The sequence below is a fragment of the Chionomys nivalis genome, chromosome 4 (assembly GCF_950005125.1).
Source record: "Chionomys nivalis chromosome 4, mChiNiv1.1, whole genome shotgun sequence".
Classification (NCBI taxonomy): Eukaryota; Metazoa; Chordata; class Mammalia; order Rodentia; family Cricetidae; genus Chionomys; species Chionomys nivalis.
Genome location: NC_080089.1, coordinates 14,506,627 through 14,521,704, shown reverse-complemented (window position 1 = coordinate 14,521,704; position 15,078 = coordinate 14,506,627). Strand labels below are relative to the sequence as shown.

The window sequence follows — 15,078 nt, the reverse complement described above, 5'->3', positions numbered from 1 at the left end:
TTTGAAGATCAGTACTGTTACCCCTTAATTAAGAGGAGTTTTACAGACTAAAAATGCTCAGATCAAGTGCAACTCAAAGAAAGGCACCTTCTTCTGGTGCAGTCAATGGTGCAGTGGCTGACGGGAAGCACTCCCATGCTTTACTGATGCCATATTGCTATTTCAGACCATGAAAATGTTTTTAAATTTCCTTTTTTATGAGACTCCAAGTCAAAAGCTGAGTGCCCATTGCCATGGAGACAGTTCTATTTAAGGCACTCTATTAGTCCTTTCCTCACAGAATACAGAAAATGGTCAACAAAAAAGCAACTCTCCCCACGGTTTTGAATTAAGTAACTGCAATTGCTTCTTCAGCAGCCAACACCTGGGCATCTGGAGGTGTGGCAGGGAACCATGTAATGAGCCTCCTCTTGCTTAAAATCAACAACAGGCTCAAGTTTAGCACTAGAGACAACACAAGGAAAACACCCATTACCACAAAATTAGAATCAACCAAACAGAATAAAATTAGTTGTGATTGTTGCTGTAGATTAAGACTGTAACTGACTGAAGCAAGCTGTGCTTTGCAAAGAGCTAGCTTCCACTTAGTGGCATGTGCATGCACGTGTATATGAGAATTTGTATGTATGTATATATTGTGTGCACATGCATGTAACATATAGGTTTGTATCCTGGATCTGTTCTTCATTTACAGCCTTCCTAATGTCACCATCTGATACTTACACAAGGCAGGTAAGCAACCATAAATGAAAACATACCTATAATTTATATAAATGCTTAAATTTTCTCTTAAGGACTCAAAACAATAAAACAAATATATCAATCCTTGATCTTTCTAAAGAATATGTGTCCTAGTTCTCTTTAAGGGAAAAATTATTTTCATTGTGAAAATTTAAATATCAGTCTTCGGACTGAGCATTTAAGAACATTTGCCGCTCTTTCAGAGGAACCAGGATCAATTCCAAGCACCCACACGGTGGCTCACAATTCTAGTTCTAGGAGATCTGACTCCCCTCTGGACTTCTCCAGCAGGGCACTGCCCAAACATGGTGAACATATATACATGCAGGCAAAACACTCATACACTGGTCTAGATTAATGACCATGCATTTCTATAACTAGGTTCAGTTTAGAACCACCTCATGTTAATTTCTTTAATCTTTCCAAAATGAACTTTTAAAAAGAAAAGCAAGTTTCAGTGTGTGGAGGGAGAGGGAGTCAATCATAGTAATTTAGAAAGGGCATTTTTGTCAAGACCCAGTCACTTCCGAACTTGTTATTAGTTCTACAGATACATAGAACCCAGACCTTGAGTGGTGCTAGAGAACTTGCATCCTATGTGTTCACCGATTTCAAGAAACAAGTCGTATTGCTAGGGACTGAGGAGGAACTTACTACTTGTATGTAAATTTCTCTTAGAAATGACTGAAAGCCTATTATGCATTATTTATATTCCAGGAAAAGGCAAGTATCTGCCTCCTGTGAGTCTTACATCTTTATCTTAGAACTCCACCTTAGACTGACTGATCTCCAATGGACCACACAGTATACCTTTGTTTATAGTCAATCATCCATGAATGCTAAGTGCATGAAATGACTATGAGGAAGAAGAGGGATGTGGGCTCCAGGCCTCTGTGAAGGATGGGTAATGCACACCTATCACAGGGAGGCATTCTGCAATACCTCTCGTGAAGACAACAGTTAGTAAAGAGAGGAAAATAGAACCACTGTATTAGTGAATAATCAGTAAAGGAAGCAAGGTACAAAACACAAATGTCATGTGTGTGCTTGCCTTTAAAAGTTCAAAGCCAGTCAGAAGTAAAGTATCTTCCATCACATGTAGCTGCTTATGTATCAGCAAGTTGTTTTCTTTTTAAAACTTGCACATTAGTGAATATTTCACAAGATAAATATCAGTAAAATTTCTTAGTCTATTTACTGACGTATGGGTTGTGTGTATTGAAGTTCTACATGGGCATCATGGCAAGAGCTTGTCAAAGTACTTCCTCTAGACCTAAGTGCAGGTTGTCAACTCTGCATTCAGTGAGAATTCTGATCAAATAGGCTTGAAATGTGCACGCTTTGTGGCTGTGTCAGTGCTCCGAGTGTCAGTAGATTTCTACCATCACATCCGGATGCACTTACACACCAGTGACCCAGATAAACAGCACCATATAATAGTCACTGATTAAATGCTTAGTACCTCATTTTAAAAGCTCACCCTCATCAGGAATACTTGGAACACTCCTTAGAAGGATTAGCTTCTAGTGAATATCCTCCTTCACTACGTTCCTCAGGCCAACACTCACGCAGCCTGCATCAGGTGCTACCCTTGCCAGCTCTGATGGATGCAGGCATTTCACTTACAAGACTCATTACATGGGTGCTTTTGTCAGTGTTGGTTAAGGAAGGTAGGCAGTGAGCCAAGTCAAGGACAGAAAAAGACAAACACTTCACACTATTTATTGTGGCTAAAGACACTATGTTTCTGAGTATGAAATGAATCCTAAAGTATTGCCCAAGCCATTACAAAAGCATGCAAACCTTCTTTGTACTATACATGAGGAACATAACCACAACCATGAAGATCTTCTCAAGACCTAAAGGCACACTATCAATCACCCACCGCTTAGGTACAAGTGATGGTCTTTTCATTTCCTGATCTTTTGGCACCTACCAGGTAGAAGGATTTAATGTAAGAAAAAATAAATAAATTAATGGAAGATACATAGTACTGAATGGTTTATAGATATCAACAGACAATATTTCTTTTCTGAGAATGTGAAGACCATTTAAAAGAAAAAGTATTTGACACAGAAATATACTGTTACTAAAAAATCTACAGTTTTTATTTACCTAAACATACATCTCCCTCATTTTAAAGAGAGCCAACTACTAAATAGGTTTCCAACATAATTAAATGAAATTCATAGTTGACAGTGATTTCTTTTAAGTATTATTGGTGAATAAATCTAGAGCCTTAAACATACTTGACAAGTAATCTACTACTGACTCATAACCTGGCCAAGCTAAAATAATTTCCAAGTATCAACAACTTAGCCTAAATAATATTAAAACCTATATCTTATAGCAACATTTAATATCTATATTATTATATAGTATTAACATAACGTATTTAAAATATATAACAAACATAACATATTTAAATAATAACACTACAATATAAATAGGTAGGCTACCATACAACTGAGATTTCACCAGTTTCGACTAAATTATAGAAGAGTTCGGAGGAGAACTGATTTTCCTTGCGTGTATGCCCAAATCAGTACCCTTCTAAAATGTCAGTTAGGAAAGACATTTGTAAACAAGTTGTTACTTTGATCTCAGGACTTCCTTTCTCCTGGAAATAATACCTTGTGGCCAGATTTGCAGGCTCGTCAGTTAGCACCTCTACAGACCTACAATGTCCACAGCAATCTACCACAGAGGCATCTTAGGTATTTCTGTGGGAACTCTTCGTTGTGGGATATTTGTACACTGTGTGAAGATGTATTGCTGTGATTGGTGTAATAAAAAGTTTAATCGCCAACAGCTAGGCAGGAGGCATAGGTAGGACTTCAGAGCAGAGAGAGAACTCTGGGAAGAAGTCACCAGCAAGATGCTGAGGAAGCAGCATGACCAGCATGGAGAGACAAGGTAATGAGCCATGTGACAGAATGTAGATTAAAAGAAACTGGTTAATTTAAGTTACAAGAGCTAGTGGAACAAGCCTAAGTTAAGGTCAATCTTTCATAATTAATAATAAGTCCCTGTGTTATTATTTGGGAGTTCTGATCTACTACAGCAGACCTACCCTTTCCAGGAATCCCTCTCTCCAAACAAACCTAGGTAAAGGATGAAACCGTGCTGAGGACAGCACAGCAGCAGATGCAGGGAACTGGGGACACCAGCAGTGCAGGCTTCTTACCACCTTTAACTAATGCTCAATGTGAATGCTGACCTGAACGGTAGAAATGAGCACTCACATCACTTCTTAGCTTCAGAAAGAATGGCAAAGAATTCACCAAAAAGTGAGGATATTTCTTGGGAGTCTAATTCAAGAAACACAATAACTGCAATAGTCCTAGACAATCCTTTTTCAGAAAATACTGTACCAGTCCTGCCTGATACCGTGAGATTAAGTCATGATTGGCTCGTTGGCAGGAAGAGGGGTCAAGTGTGCTGGGCAGTTTGAAAAAAGACATTCTGAGATCAGGAAAGACTGGCCACATAATTGGGGGTTTGAAAAGATAAAAGCAAAAACTAATAGATGAAACTGTAATGAGCATTTCAACTCTGTCTCTCTCCCATGTGCACAATCTTAATTCTAGGTTCAACTGTGGTAGCTATAAGAGAAAAAAACAAAACAAAACAAAACAAAAAAAACAACCTACATCTGTCTGAATCAATCTTGTGATTAATTACATTAACAGGAATGACCCAGATTATTAATAACCTCATTTAAAATCATTAAGAAGGAAAAGAGTAGAAAACATCTAACTTTGAGATCACATCTGTTAATCTCTGGAGGCTTTAGGTTCCTATTCAATACAGTCAGTTTTACTTCAGAAGACTTGAGGAGTTCGTCACATTAAGAAAATGTTGGAATATACAATCACGCAATGATTATAGCTGTATACTGTGCCATACTTTGGATCTCAAACTAGTTTCAAATTCTGTTAGTTTGTTGGTACTATGACCCACAACTAGTTCCCAAAGCCCTCTGAGTCCCAGCTTCTTCACTGTTAAAAACTGAGAGCTGGGTTCAGTGGATAAAGTGCTTGCTGTATAAGTATTAGGTTCTGAGTCTGTGTCCCTAGCACCTGTGTAGAAAGCTGGTCCAGAAGACCTGTGCTAAAAGGGGGAGGAGAGCTAGGAGGATCCAGGAGCCATGCTGGCCAGCTACTCTATCTGCATTGGTGAGTTTCTGGGTCAGTGAGAGACCTGATTTCAAAAAATAAGGTGGAGAACAACTGAGTAGATATTCTATGTCCTCCACATACATGCACAGATGAGTAGAACCACACATATATGCACATATAAACACATGCAAGCATGAGAGAGAGAGAGAGAGAGAGAGAGAGAGAGAGAGAGAGAGAGAGAGAGAGATTCTTCATGGGTTTACTGTGCCAATGTGAACATACATAGAACTCAATACCTAGTTGGTAACTAGGACTGTTGGGACTGGCAACACAGAGAGCATATAAGGAAAGATGCCTTGTTACTGATATTATAAAATAAACTTGAAACTGTGTCACAGTCTCCGATAATTATAATGATCTAAAAATCCATTTTTACTTACCCTGTTGGGAGCTTTCTAAATATTGTACACACATCTGTAATTACAATAATGAAATTCATTTCTTCAACTGCCCTGCTTTAGCTGTTGTACAGGGAAAGGCAAAGATGAAATAAAATATTCAGATGCATTCCTCTATTATAACTTGTTGATTTGTAGAAAATAAGGTGAAAATATGTATCTTATTCTGGTTAAGAAGTACCTGGTATAAGAAATAATCCAGTCTTGAGCTAGGCATTTTTAAATGCTGGTCATGCTTATTCATATATGAGCTTTATTCTTTAAGATGAATAAGGTAAAGTACCTGTCACAGCTTATCAGAAGTTTCAGGGGTAGAATGCGAGTGTCTTCAACTCATGATTGAGTTCCAAATAAGGACAAAATATCCTGCAATTTTCTTATCTGTAATATCTATGTCTTCTCCTTGATGGCAACCAATATTCTGGCTTACAGAGCAATGAATGAGTCATTCTTGGGTGGATCTTAAAGGTAAAGGCTAGTTATGGGGTAGTCAGAGGCTACAAAACATTCTGTTCCATGGTTACCATAAGAGTGCTTGATGACCAACGTGCCTGCAGCTGGCGTGGGAGCCTTGTAAAGGAAAGGGCTTGGAGCAGAAAAAGGAAAGGTCAAGTAAAACCTTTACTGAATGGGAACCTTCAGAGATACCTACAAAATGTTTTGGAAATTGAAGATATGCCCTTAATTACTCGTCTAAAACAGTCATTCCTTGCAGAACACTGGCAAATTTTAAGAAGTCTAAGAGCAAATTCTAAGAGTTCACACCAAAGCAACAGCTATTTTCTATTTCTAAGCATGACTAGCAGCTGAGGCTGGTGTCGGCACCCTCTCTCAGTAACCATTCTTACTCTACGACAACACTGCCCAAAGACTAGTGGGATAGTTAGCTGAAACAGTCTTGTGGCCACAAAAACAATAAAATAGCAAAACAGTAAAACAACCAGTACACTTTATTTTTCAAATAATCTTTATTGCTGTATTTCTGAGAATGTAGAATCAAGTTGGAAAGGACTCGATACATTTCAGAAATGGTGTGACTGTATTGTGCCGGCTCTACTGTACTGCATCCAATATGAACGCACTGCCTACACCTATGTGTTTAAATAGAAGTCTCATCATTTGAGAAAAAAAAACAAAAACAAAAAACCTTCATGAGCCAGATTCCAAATAAGAGACCATCTGGTAAGACAAAAATCCATGTAACGTTGTGCTAATGAAGAATAGGAAGGGCAACTGATGCAATAGCTGCACAGCCTGGAGTCCAGGCAACAGAAAAGGAAAAGGGTGGGAAGATTAATAGCAAATTATACTTTCCTTCTCACACTTATCGCAATGATAGCTAAGATAGGCCAGACGCTGCTTGCCACTTTCAGGTCTTCGTTAACCACAGAAAGTAAAGAGATCCCGGTCCTGTACCCTGGAGACCATAGGCTAGGCAGCTGAAGGTTACCAAGCTTCCATGCACTCAACACACTGCCTCTGTCTGCATCCTTTCCCTGACACACACATACACAACTCTCCTGTGAAGAAAACAGCCAGGAGCCCTGACTGCAGAGCTGTCTATTTCCCATCCATATCAGTGTCCTTGTTTCCTTTGTCATAGAATGCTATGAGCAGAGCCTCGGCTTGACACTTCTCTTTGGTCTGATACTCCCTTTGCCCTCTATTGCTTCCAAGCCATGCAAGCTAACCCTGCTACTTGGAGTCTTCCTCTCCTTTTCAGCCAAACGCCAGTCAATTAGAGTGCAATGGACATAGCCTTGGACCAGACCTTTCTGCAGTTGCTTCACACAGCAGAGAGAATACTCCAGAACCAAAATTTTGCCCTTTTCCCTAATTTCTACCACCTAAAGGGATGCCCATGAGAATCACAAAAGGATCATCTGCAGTTGATCAAAGTCTTACCATGCTAAGAGAAATGCTTCTAGAGCATCAACAAAGAGATGCCAGGCAGTATCTACAAGCATCCCCATACAGCACAGGTGACTGATGGCCTTATAGGTATCTTCTGCAAATGCTATCAGGACTTGTTTTTTATTTTCTCCATTGAACTTCTTCTGCTTGTACCATACTCTACAGTCCGTAACTCCAACATAACGGTTTTTAGATGTCCCCTCATGAAAAACCTTCACACTCAGAAAACATTGCAAACACCAGAGCAGTTTGTTCATGCGCAGATTATAACTGTCAATAGTTACTGTAATAGAAATTAAAGCTAGGGAGAGTTTAAATGTTTAATTCACCTAAAATAAAAGTCTACTACATGGATGGGCGAAGGTGGTGCTCACCTTTAATTTCAGCACCTGGGGGGAAGAGGCAGGCAGATCTCTGTAAGTTCAAGACCAGCCTGCTCTACAGAGTTCTAGGATAGCCAGGACTGTTTCACAGAAAAACCCTGTTTCGAAAAAACAGTCCCCAAAGTCTATTACATGTTATCATAAATCATATATGTTTATGGAACTTTATTTTCCACAAAAAAAAACAGTGAGGTTCATTTACATTTTTGCAAATCTCTTCAATGTCTATCATAAGATAGCTGGGCTTTTTGCCTTTATAAGCTGTGATATTTTGACTGAAGAATACTTAAAGAAAATCAGATATGTGGTTTAAAAAGGAGACAATTATGAATACTTTTCTTAGACATCACATCAAAACTTTTAAATATCCCTTCTGAAACCATATACATGAACTTAACATTTTATATTACATTAAAGCCTACCTCTCCATCTTACATTTTGAACAGATATCTTATCTCTATGTGATCTTGATAAACACCTCAAAAATGAGTAATACAATCCTCAAAATTCAAAGAAAACTACTGACAATATTCATTGTCAGTGTTAAGACAATCATTGGCCAAACCCACTGCAATGATTTGGTTCTTGGCTGAAAGGCAGTGGTTTGGGGGAGGGGGCAGAGGAAGCAGGGTATAACAACTTGCAGCTTCCAAAAACTGGTTCACTGGGTTCTGTGTATCTTCCAAATGTTGGTGCACATATGTGGTATCAAAAATCACATCCATTAATAAAATCTTTCACTTGATGAGGAGAGTTTAAAAGGTGAGAAGCTTGCACCAGGTATGATGGTGTACGCCTTCAATCCCAGGACTAGGGAAGCAGAAGCAGGCAGATCTCTGGGGCTCCAAGCCAGCCTGGTATACATACTGAATTCCATGCCAGCCAGGGCTATATACTGAGCCCGTCTCAATAACAGAACATAGATACAAGAAACAATTTAATAGAACAAATATAATTTTACAAAAATTTGTTTAATATTTGTGTTTACATAAATACTCAAATCTGAGGAAGCAAATGTCTGTCAGTGCTCTTCTGAGTAAAATGGGTTATATAAAAAACTGTCCGATTGAGCGTGTTACTAAAACTACTGCACAGGTTTACACAGGCAAGGCAGCTTGCTACGCAGAGTGCTGTGCACCTTCCAACTGCCTCACATGTGTGAAAGGATGGGTCCTCGAGGGTCGATTCAAAGAGTAAGGCTTACTGCTTCTCCAACAGCATTCCTAAATGAGACTGATCTCACTCCCCCATGTTGAGTGGGACCATTTCCTTGATTTATGCTAAAGGATCAGCACAATTATGCCCACACTGCTTTTATACACACTAAAGAAAGAAAAATAAGAAAAATTTCTTGAGATTATAGCCTCAAAAATGTTCAAAGAAACAGTTTTTTATTATGCCTAGTATGTCCTAGACATACTCCCCAAGCCCAGGGCCAGGGTGAGGAGTGAGGGGCCTGCAAGCATTCAAGAGCTGGCAGGTGTAGCTGACTCCCTGTGCTCTTTTCCCTTGAGCTGCTGCACCCTGTCTAAGAAGGCTAACTTTCGAATCCCAGTTCTAGGATCCTTGGAGCATTGCACAGAGGCTGCGTGTGGAATAGAGATATTTCCTGGCAGTTTCAGCACTGCAGGGAAGAATGAAAAAGTTCATCACAGCAACAGAGCAACTTAAGGGTACTTATTTTATTAGCTGTATGGTAGACTCTGCCACCTAAACCTTCTCAGTGTTGGGAGAGACCCAAGAAGATGCAAAGACACTCTATAAACTACCAGGGTCACTGTCTTCAAAGGAAAAATGGAAAACTCAGGTGCTGAGATTAGGAGACTACTGCTTTATAACTCTTCTCCTAAACTGAGTAACTGATGCCCTTGCTTTATCCTAGGTCTTCTCTGTTAACCTATGCTCTCTTCAAGTAAATACCCATTTCCCTTGTCAAATGGAATTACTAGAAAATCCAAAAGCAATATATCATATTATTCTTTAAAGGAGGGTATGTACGAAAAGAGGAGGATACAAATGAAAATGTGAAACCAAAAATATGCATAAGGGTTATTCTCAATAAAAATATTATCATGGCCCCTCTTATACTAGCAATCATTAAAATTCCTATGGAAAATGACTACAAACCAAATTACTTAGGGTGTATTAGTAGCTATAATCCTAACACACAAAGGAAAACATGCAGACTGGGCTTTGCATTCTTGAATAATGACATTTGAGGCTTGCATAGTGCTTACACACACTCTCTTTAAGCCACAAAGCCACCACGAGACAGGTAGAAACCACGTATAGTACAGGAAAAAAACTGGGTTTCAAGGAAGTTAGTTAACTTACCCACAGATCAAACTGTAATCATCTTATAAATTATGGGAAGCAGCAGAAGTCATTTCACCAATTAAATCTTACATTGATCTTGAACTATGAAGCATTAAATATACAAAGCAATAATTTAAATTAGAATTTTGTTACAAATTAATAATTATTTATATTACTAAGTTTGTGATCCCAGAAACAAATATGTGAAATACAGGAAAAAAAGTTTTTATAAAGTCTACTACCTTCACAAACAATGACAATCTTCCTAATCAATAATGTAATAAAAAGTTCTAATGTATAATATAACCACCACTATCATCACCACCATTATAGCCATCATGATCATTAGCAACATCTTGTAACAAGATAATTATGATAGATTCAAATGTGTTAAAATTATGGGTACATTTTATAAGTATTTATATTTTTAATTACATTAAAAATAATTGAATACATAGTTAAATATTTAATCCAACTCTAGTGTTTTAATACCCTAAAGCATCTTAGCACTCCACAGAGAGCAGATTGAAGAGCACTGCATCTAGGTTTGCTATCACAAACTTACTATTTGATCTAAGATAGCATTAATTAAAAAACCACCTCACAATCAAAAATATAAAAATCAAGAAAGCTCACTTAGGCAAAGGTAAAAGGTAGCTACCTGTCCATCATGTAAGCAAATCTGTTCCACTGGGTGAACTAGATAAAATTTCTAATACTGACCATTTTGATTATAATAAGTGAGAATCATATGGGTCAAATTAACATTTTTTCACTTTATTTGATATTCTCTTTGCTTATAAAAACATCAAGAAGTTGTAAGAATATCAAACTGCATAAGTGAAAAAATACTATAGCCACAATAGATGTATTACTAGAACTACTTAGAATCATATTAAGGAATTGAAAATTCTCAGCATAGTGTTGCATACTTGTCATCTCAGCACTTGGGGGACTAAAGCAGGAGAATCAAGAGTTCAAGGCTAGCCTGAACTACATTGAGGATAGCCCAGGCTACACAGTGAGAGACTGTTTTGTTAAAAAGGAAAGAAATAAAAATGTAAATCCTTTAATTTATATCAAGAAATTCTATTTATCTAATAGTAGTAATAGTTCAACACACAAAGTATGTGTAGTACACCACCTTAATTCTGAAGTGACGGGTGAATGGGCTGACAGTCACCTACCTTCTTTAATGGGCTTCACCACTTGATGCTTGAAATTAAAGATCAGATCCTGTGGTTGTCACTCAAATTTCTTGAAGCAGAAATGCTTTACAATTCAGGTCTTGCTATGTTCCCAAAAGTAAATAGTTCTCCTCTCGCTACAAAGTGCGCTCAGTTATGTATGGTGACAGAGCAGGTGCTGTGTATGGTGACAGAGCAGGTGCTGTGTATGGTGACAGAGCAGGTGCTGTGTATGGTGACAGAGCAGGTGTGGCTCACTGTGTATGGTGACAGAGCAGGTGCACTCACTGTGTATGGTGACAGAGCAGGTGCGCTCACTGTGTATGGTGACAGAGCAGGTGCTGTGTATGGTGACAGAGCAGGTGCGCTCACTGTGTATGGTGACAGAGCAGGTGCTGTGTATGGTGACAGAGCAGGTGCGCTCACTGTGTATGGTGACAGAGCAGGTGTGCTCACTGTGTATGGTGACAGAGCAGGTGTGCTCACTGTGTATGGTGACAGAGCAGGTGTGCTCACTGTGTATGGTGACAGAGCAGGTGTGCTCACTGTGTATGGTGACAGAGCAGGTGCTGTGTATGGTGACAGAGCAGGCGCGCTCAGCTGTGTGTGGTGACAGAGCAGGTGCACTCAGCTGTGTATGGTGACAGAGCAGGTGTGCTCACTGTGTATGGTGACAGAGCAGGTGCGCTCACTGTGTATGGTGACAGAGCAGGTGCTGTGTATGGTGACAGAGCAGGTGCGCTCACTGTGTATGGTGACAGAGCAGGTGTGCTCACTGTGTATGGTGACAGAGCAGGTGTGGTCACTGTGTATGGTGACAGAGCAGGTGAGCTCACTGTGTATGGTGACAGAGCAGGCGCACTCAGCTGTGTATGGTGACAGAGCAGGTGAGCTCACTGTGTATGGTGACAGAGCAGGCCGATCTAGATCTATGGATCTGATGCTCTTGCTCTCCCCTCTGGTCTTCTCTGACTCAAGTTACCAAATCAGATACATCAACAACTCTATTTATTTTGCAAAACAGTGAACCTAAACTGTGAGGATTCTTCTAAGAATAATGAGATTCTCATACAATAGACAATTCACTGTTCAGACACTGAATTAAAACAAATTCTATCCTTTGACAGCTAATTCAGTTCCTTTTAGAAAAGTCTTCTGCAATATATACAGGTAAAGCCTTGTCCCATCCTTAATGTCGGTTCTAATAGCAAAGGTCACTCAGTTACAACCCATAGGGCTGTCACTCACTTGTTTATTACTGTACACTATTAAATGGACACAAGAAAATGTAAAGCATTAGGTTGTGAGAGCTGTAGATTAACTTTGCAAAATCATATACTCTATCAAAAATAAAATCAACTCATTATCAGAAGTAAATCTTTATGTGGCATTTTTAGAATGATGAAGCATTTAGTGCTAGATACTGATTTCTTTCTAGAATCCGTAAGAATAGCAATCTTAAAAAGCTTCAAACATTGCCAGGTCATGTCTTAACTGGCAAAAACAATTCTTTTCCCATCTAAACTCATTTCGTGCTACTACATGAGTCAAAATTAAACACCTTGTAGTTACTGAAAACTGAGTACTGGCTGAGGTGGGCACCACAATTATAAAATGTGAAAATGTGTGTGCCCAGTTTGTACATGCTTCTCTTTTTTTCTAGTTATGACTAGAAGTGGGGAAGACCTTCCTAGGTAAACAGAAATACTAGTGCCTTAATAACTAGAAGATAATCATAAACATGTCCTTAGTGCTAGTGTTATGGATTCATAATCAAAGCTTTTTCAAAAGAAAAATAAAAAAGTATGAAGCCAAATATCTATTCCAAGTATCCTATTAGTCAAACAATTTGCTATTAACTAGTTTAAAATTTATTAAAATGTTAATGTGCTTTGATTGAAACAAAATTATATCATTTAAGCAAGTCAATTATAGCACCTTTCCCCACACTCAGTTAAAAATATATAATTTCCTCTCATTTTAACTGAGAATAAACTGAATTAAACAGGTCTCACTGGCATTGTTTTTACTGACAAAGGCAGTTTCTGTTTAAAAATTAAGAAACAATATTTTTTGAAAGTTAAATTCAGATGCCATCTGGTCCAGCAATGAAGGAGTTAACATCCAACTGCACTGAACCGAGCTTCTGATCCATTACATTTCTCACAAGCTGCCCCACAATGAGCTGAGCAAGTATCAACTGTAATTTGATCCAGGAGTTTATGGGGAAAAAATAACTGCACATACTCAACATGCACATTTAATAAAATTCTGTTTTAAGAGAAACATATCCAATAAACACAATTTAAGGCGTATTTAATTGTTTGATTAACTTCAAACCTGCAATCCCTTTGCTTTCCTGACGCTCTCAAATAAAATAGGAGAAAGGAGGAAAGAAAAAAAAAAAAAAAACCCGCTCCACTGCAGGGAAAAGAGGCTTGAAAAACAACTTTGATTGGCACTTGGCCTGACCCACAGAGGAAGAAAAACAGTTTTTGGACAAAGAGCGCAAATATTTGAGCTTGCTTATTTATGTGCTTGCTCGCTTGTTTTTCTTAATACATAAAGAACAATCCTAAAGTGACTTTAGACAGGGAAATTGACGAAAAAGGCACTGTATTCATTTTAGCTCTCAGATATGCACAGCTCAGCAACTTTAATTCATTGGTGCTGGACAAACAGAGCCACCTCACCTAATGATCTCACTTCATGCAATGTAAAAATAGAGTGTGGAGTAGAAACGGGTTATATTATTCAAGGAGGCTGCTCAGATCTGTTAAAAACTCTCCTGCGCCTACAGGGACATTTTGTCATCCTTTCTCTCCCGGCATCCCCATCCCCCACGGAGCGATTAAGCCAAGTAAGCTAAACAATACTGGAGTAAACTTTCTATCAGTGAGCCTGGAAAGCAATAAGCCGATTCTGGGTCGGATTTTCCGGATCCACACCGCGGTGGGGGATGTTACGGAGGGCGACACCACGACTACTTCAGCCTCCACCTCCACCAACCCCAGCAGAAGGCACTGGAAGATCCAACAGCGTTTCCCATGGGCATAAAGTTCAAGATGCCGACACGGGGCCTTTCTGGACCCACCAAGAAAATACCAAGAGTGGGTGCCGGGGCACGGTTGGCCTGGCAGCAGCGAGCCAGTCAAAGAAAATACCCCCAGAGACAGCCTCGGCGGAGAGGCTCCTGCAGACCAGACAGGCTGCAGTGATTTCAGGCCAGCCTCCATCCCCAGCCGAGCCGGTCCCTCCCAGCATCCCAGCATCCCTTCAGCCTCGGGGCAGGCCGGGCGCGGGGACCTCGCGGGGGGACCCTTTGCGTCTCGCCCCCCTGGAGCTCCGGCCGGACCCCGGCCCCGGGGAGCGCCCCACCGCCGCCGGACGCGGCCGCGCCGTACCTTCCGCAGCACTTTCCGGCAGTTGGTGCAGAGCAGGTAGTTGGCCGAGGCCGAGGCGCTGCCGCCACCGCGGTTCATCGCGCCGACGCCGGGCTGTCACCGCGGCTGCTAGCGGAGGGCCGCCTCAACGTCCTCTCCTCAGGGGGTCGGGCGGCGGCTACGGCGCTGCGGCTGCCCGCGCGAGCTCGGCGGGGACTGCGGCCGCGGCACTCACCGGCCCGTTGTTCCTCCCGCCCCCATCGCCAGACCCCCGCCCCGCCGGCCAGGACGAGCAGCCGCGGCCGTCTCAGCGCCTCAGTGCAACCCCGCCCCCGCGGCCCGCCGCCTTCAGGGCTGGCGCACCGGGAGCCGCCCCCTCCCGCCAATCAGACCGCGCCGGCCACGCCCCCTCCCGCACCCGCCGCCAATGAGTGGCGTCGGCCAATCGCGGAAGGCGAGAACACCTCGAATCTCCGGGCAAGTTAAGTTTATCTCCGAGGCTCGGCGCTGAAGGGTGACCGCGGGTTAGTTAGGCAGCGGGATGGGAGGGGCTCCAGCCCGCCAATGAGAAGCGG

The 15,078-nt window shown here is 40.8% G+C and overlaps 1 protein-coding gene across 1 annotated transcript in view; it reads right to left on the bottom strand.

The window, feature by feature from the left end:
• Positions 1 to 14,762, bottom strand: part of Sesn3 (sestrin 3) — a 61,858-nt gene extending 47,096 nt beyond the window's left edge. The window contains exon 1 of the mRNA XM_057766744.1: positions 14,525 to 14,762. Coding sequence (XP_057622727.1) covers positions 14,525 to 14,602 — 78 coding nt within the window. The 5' untranslated portion in view covers positions 14,603 to 14,762. The remainder of the gene's footprint in view (positions 1 to 14,524) is intronic.
• Between the last annotated feature and the right edge of the window lie 316 nt (positions 14,763 to 15,078).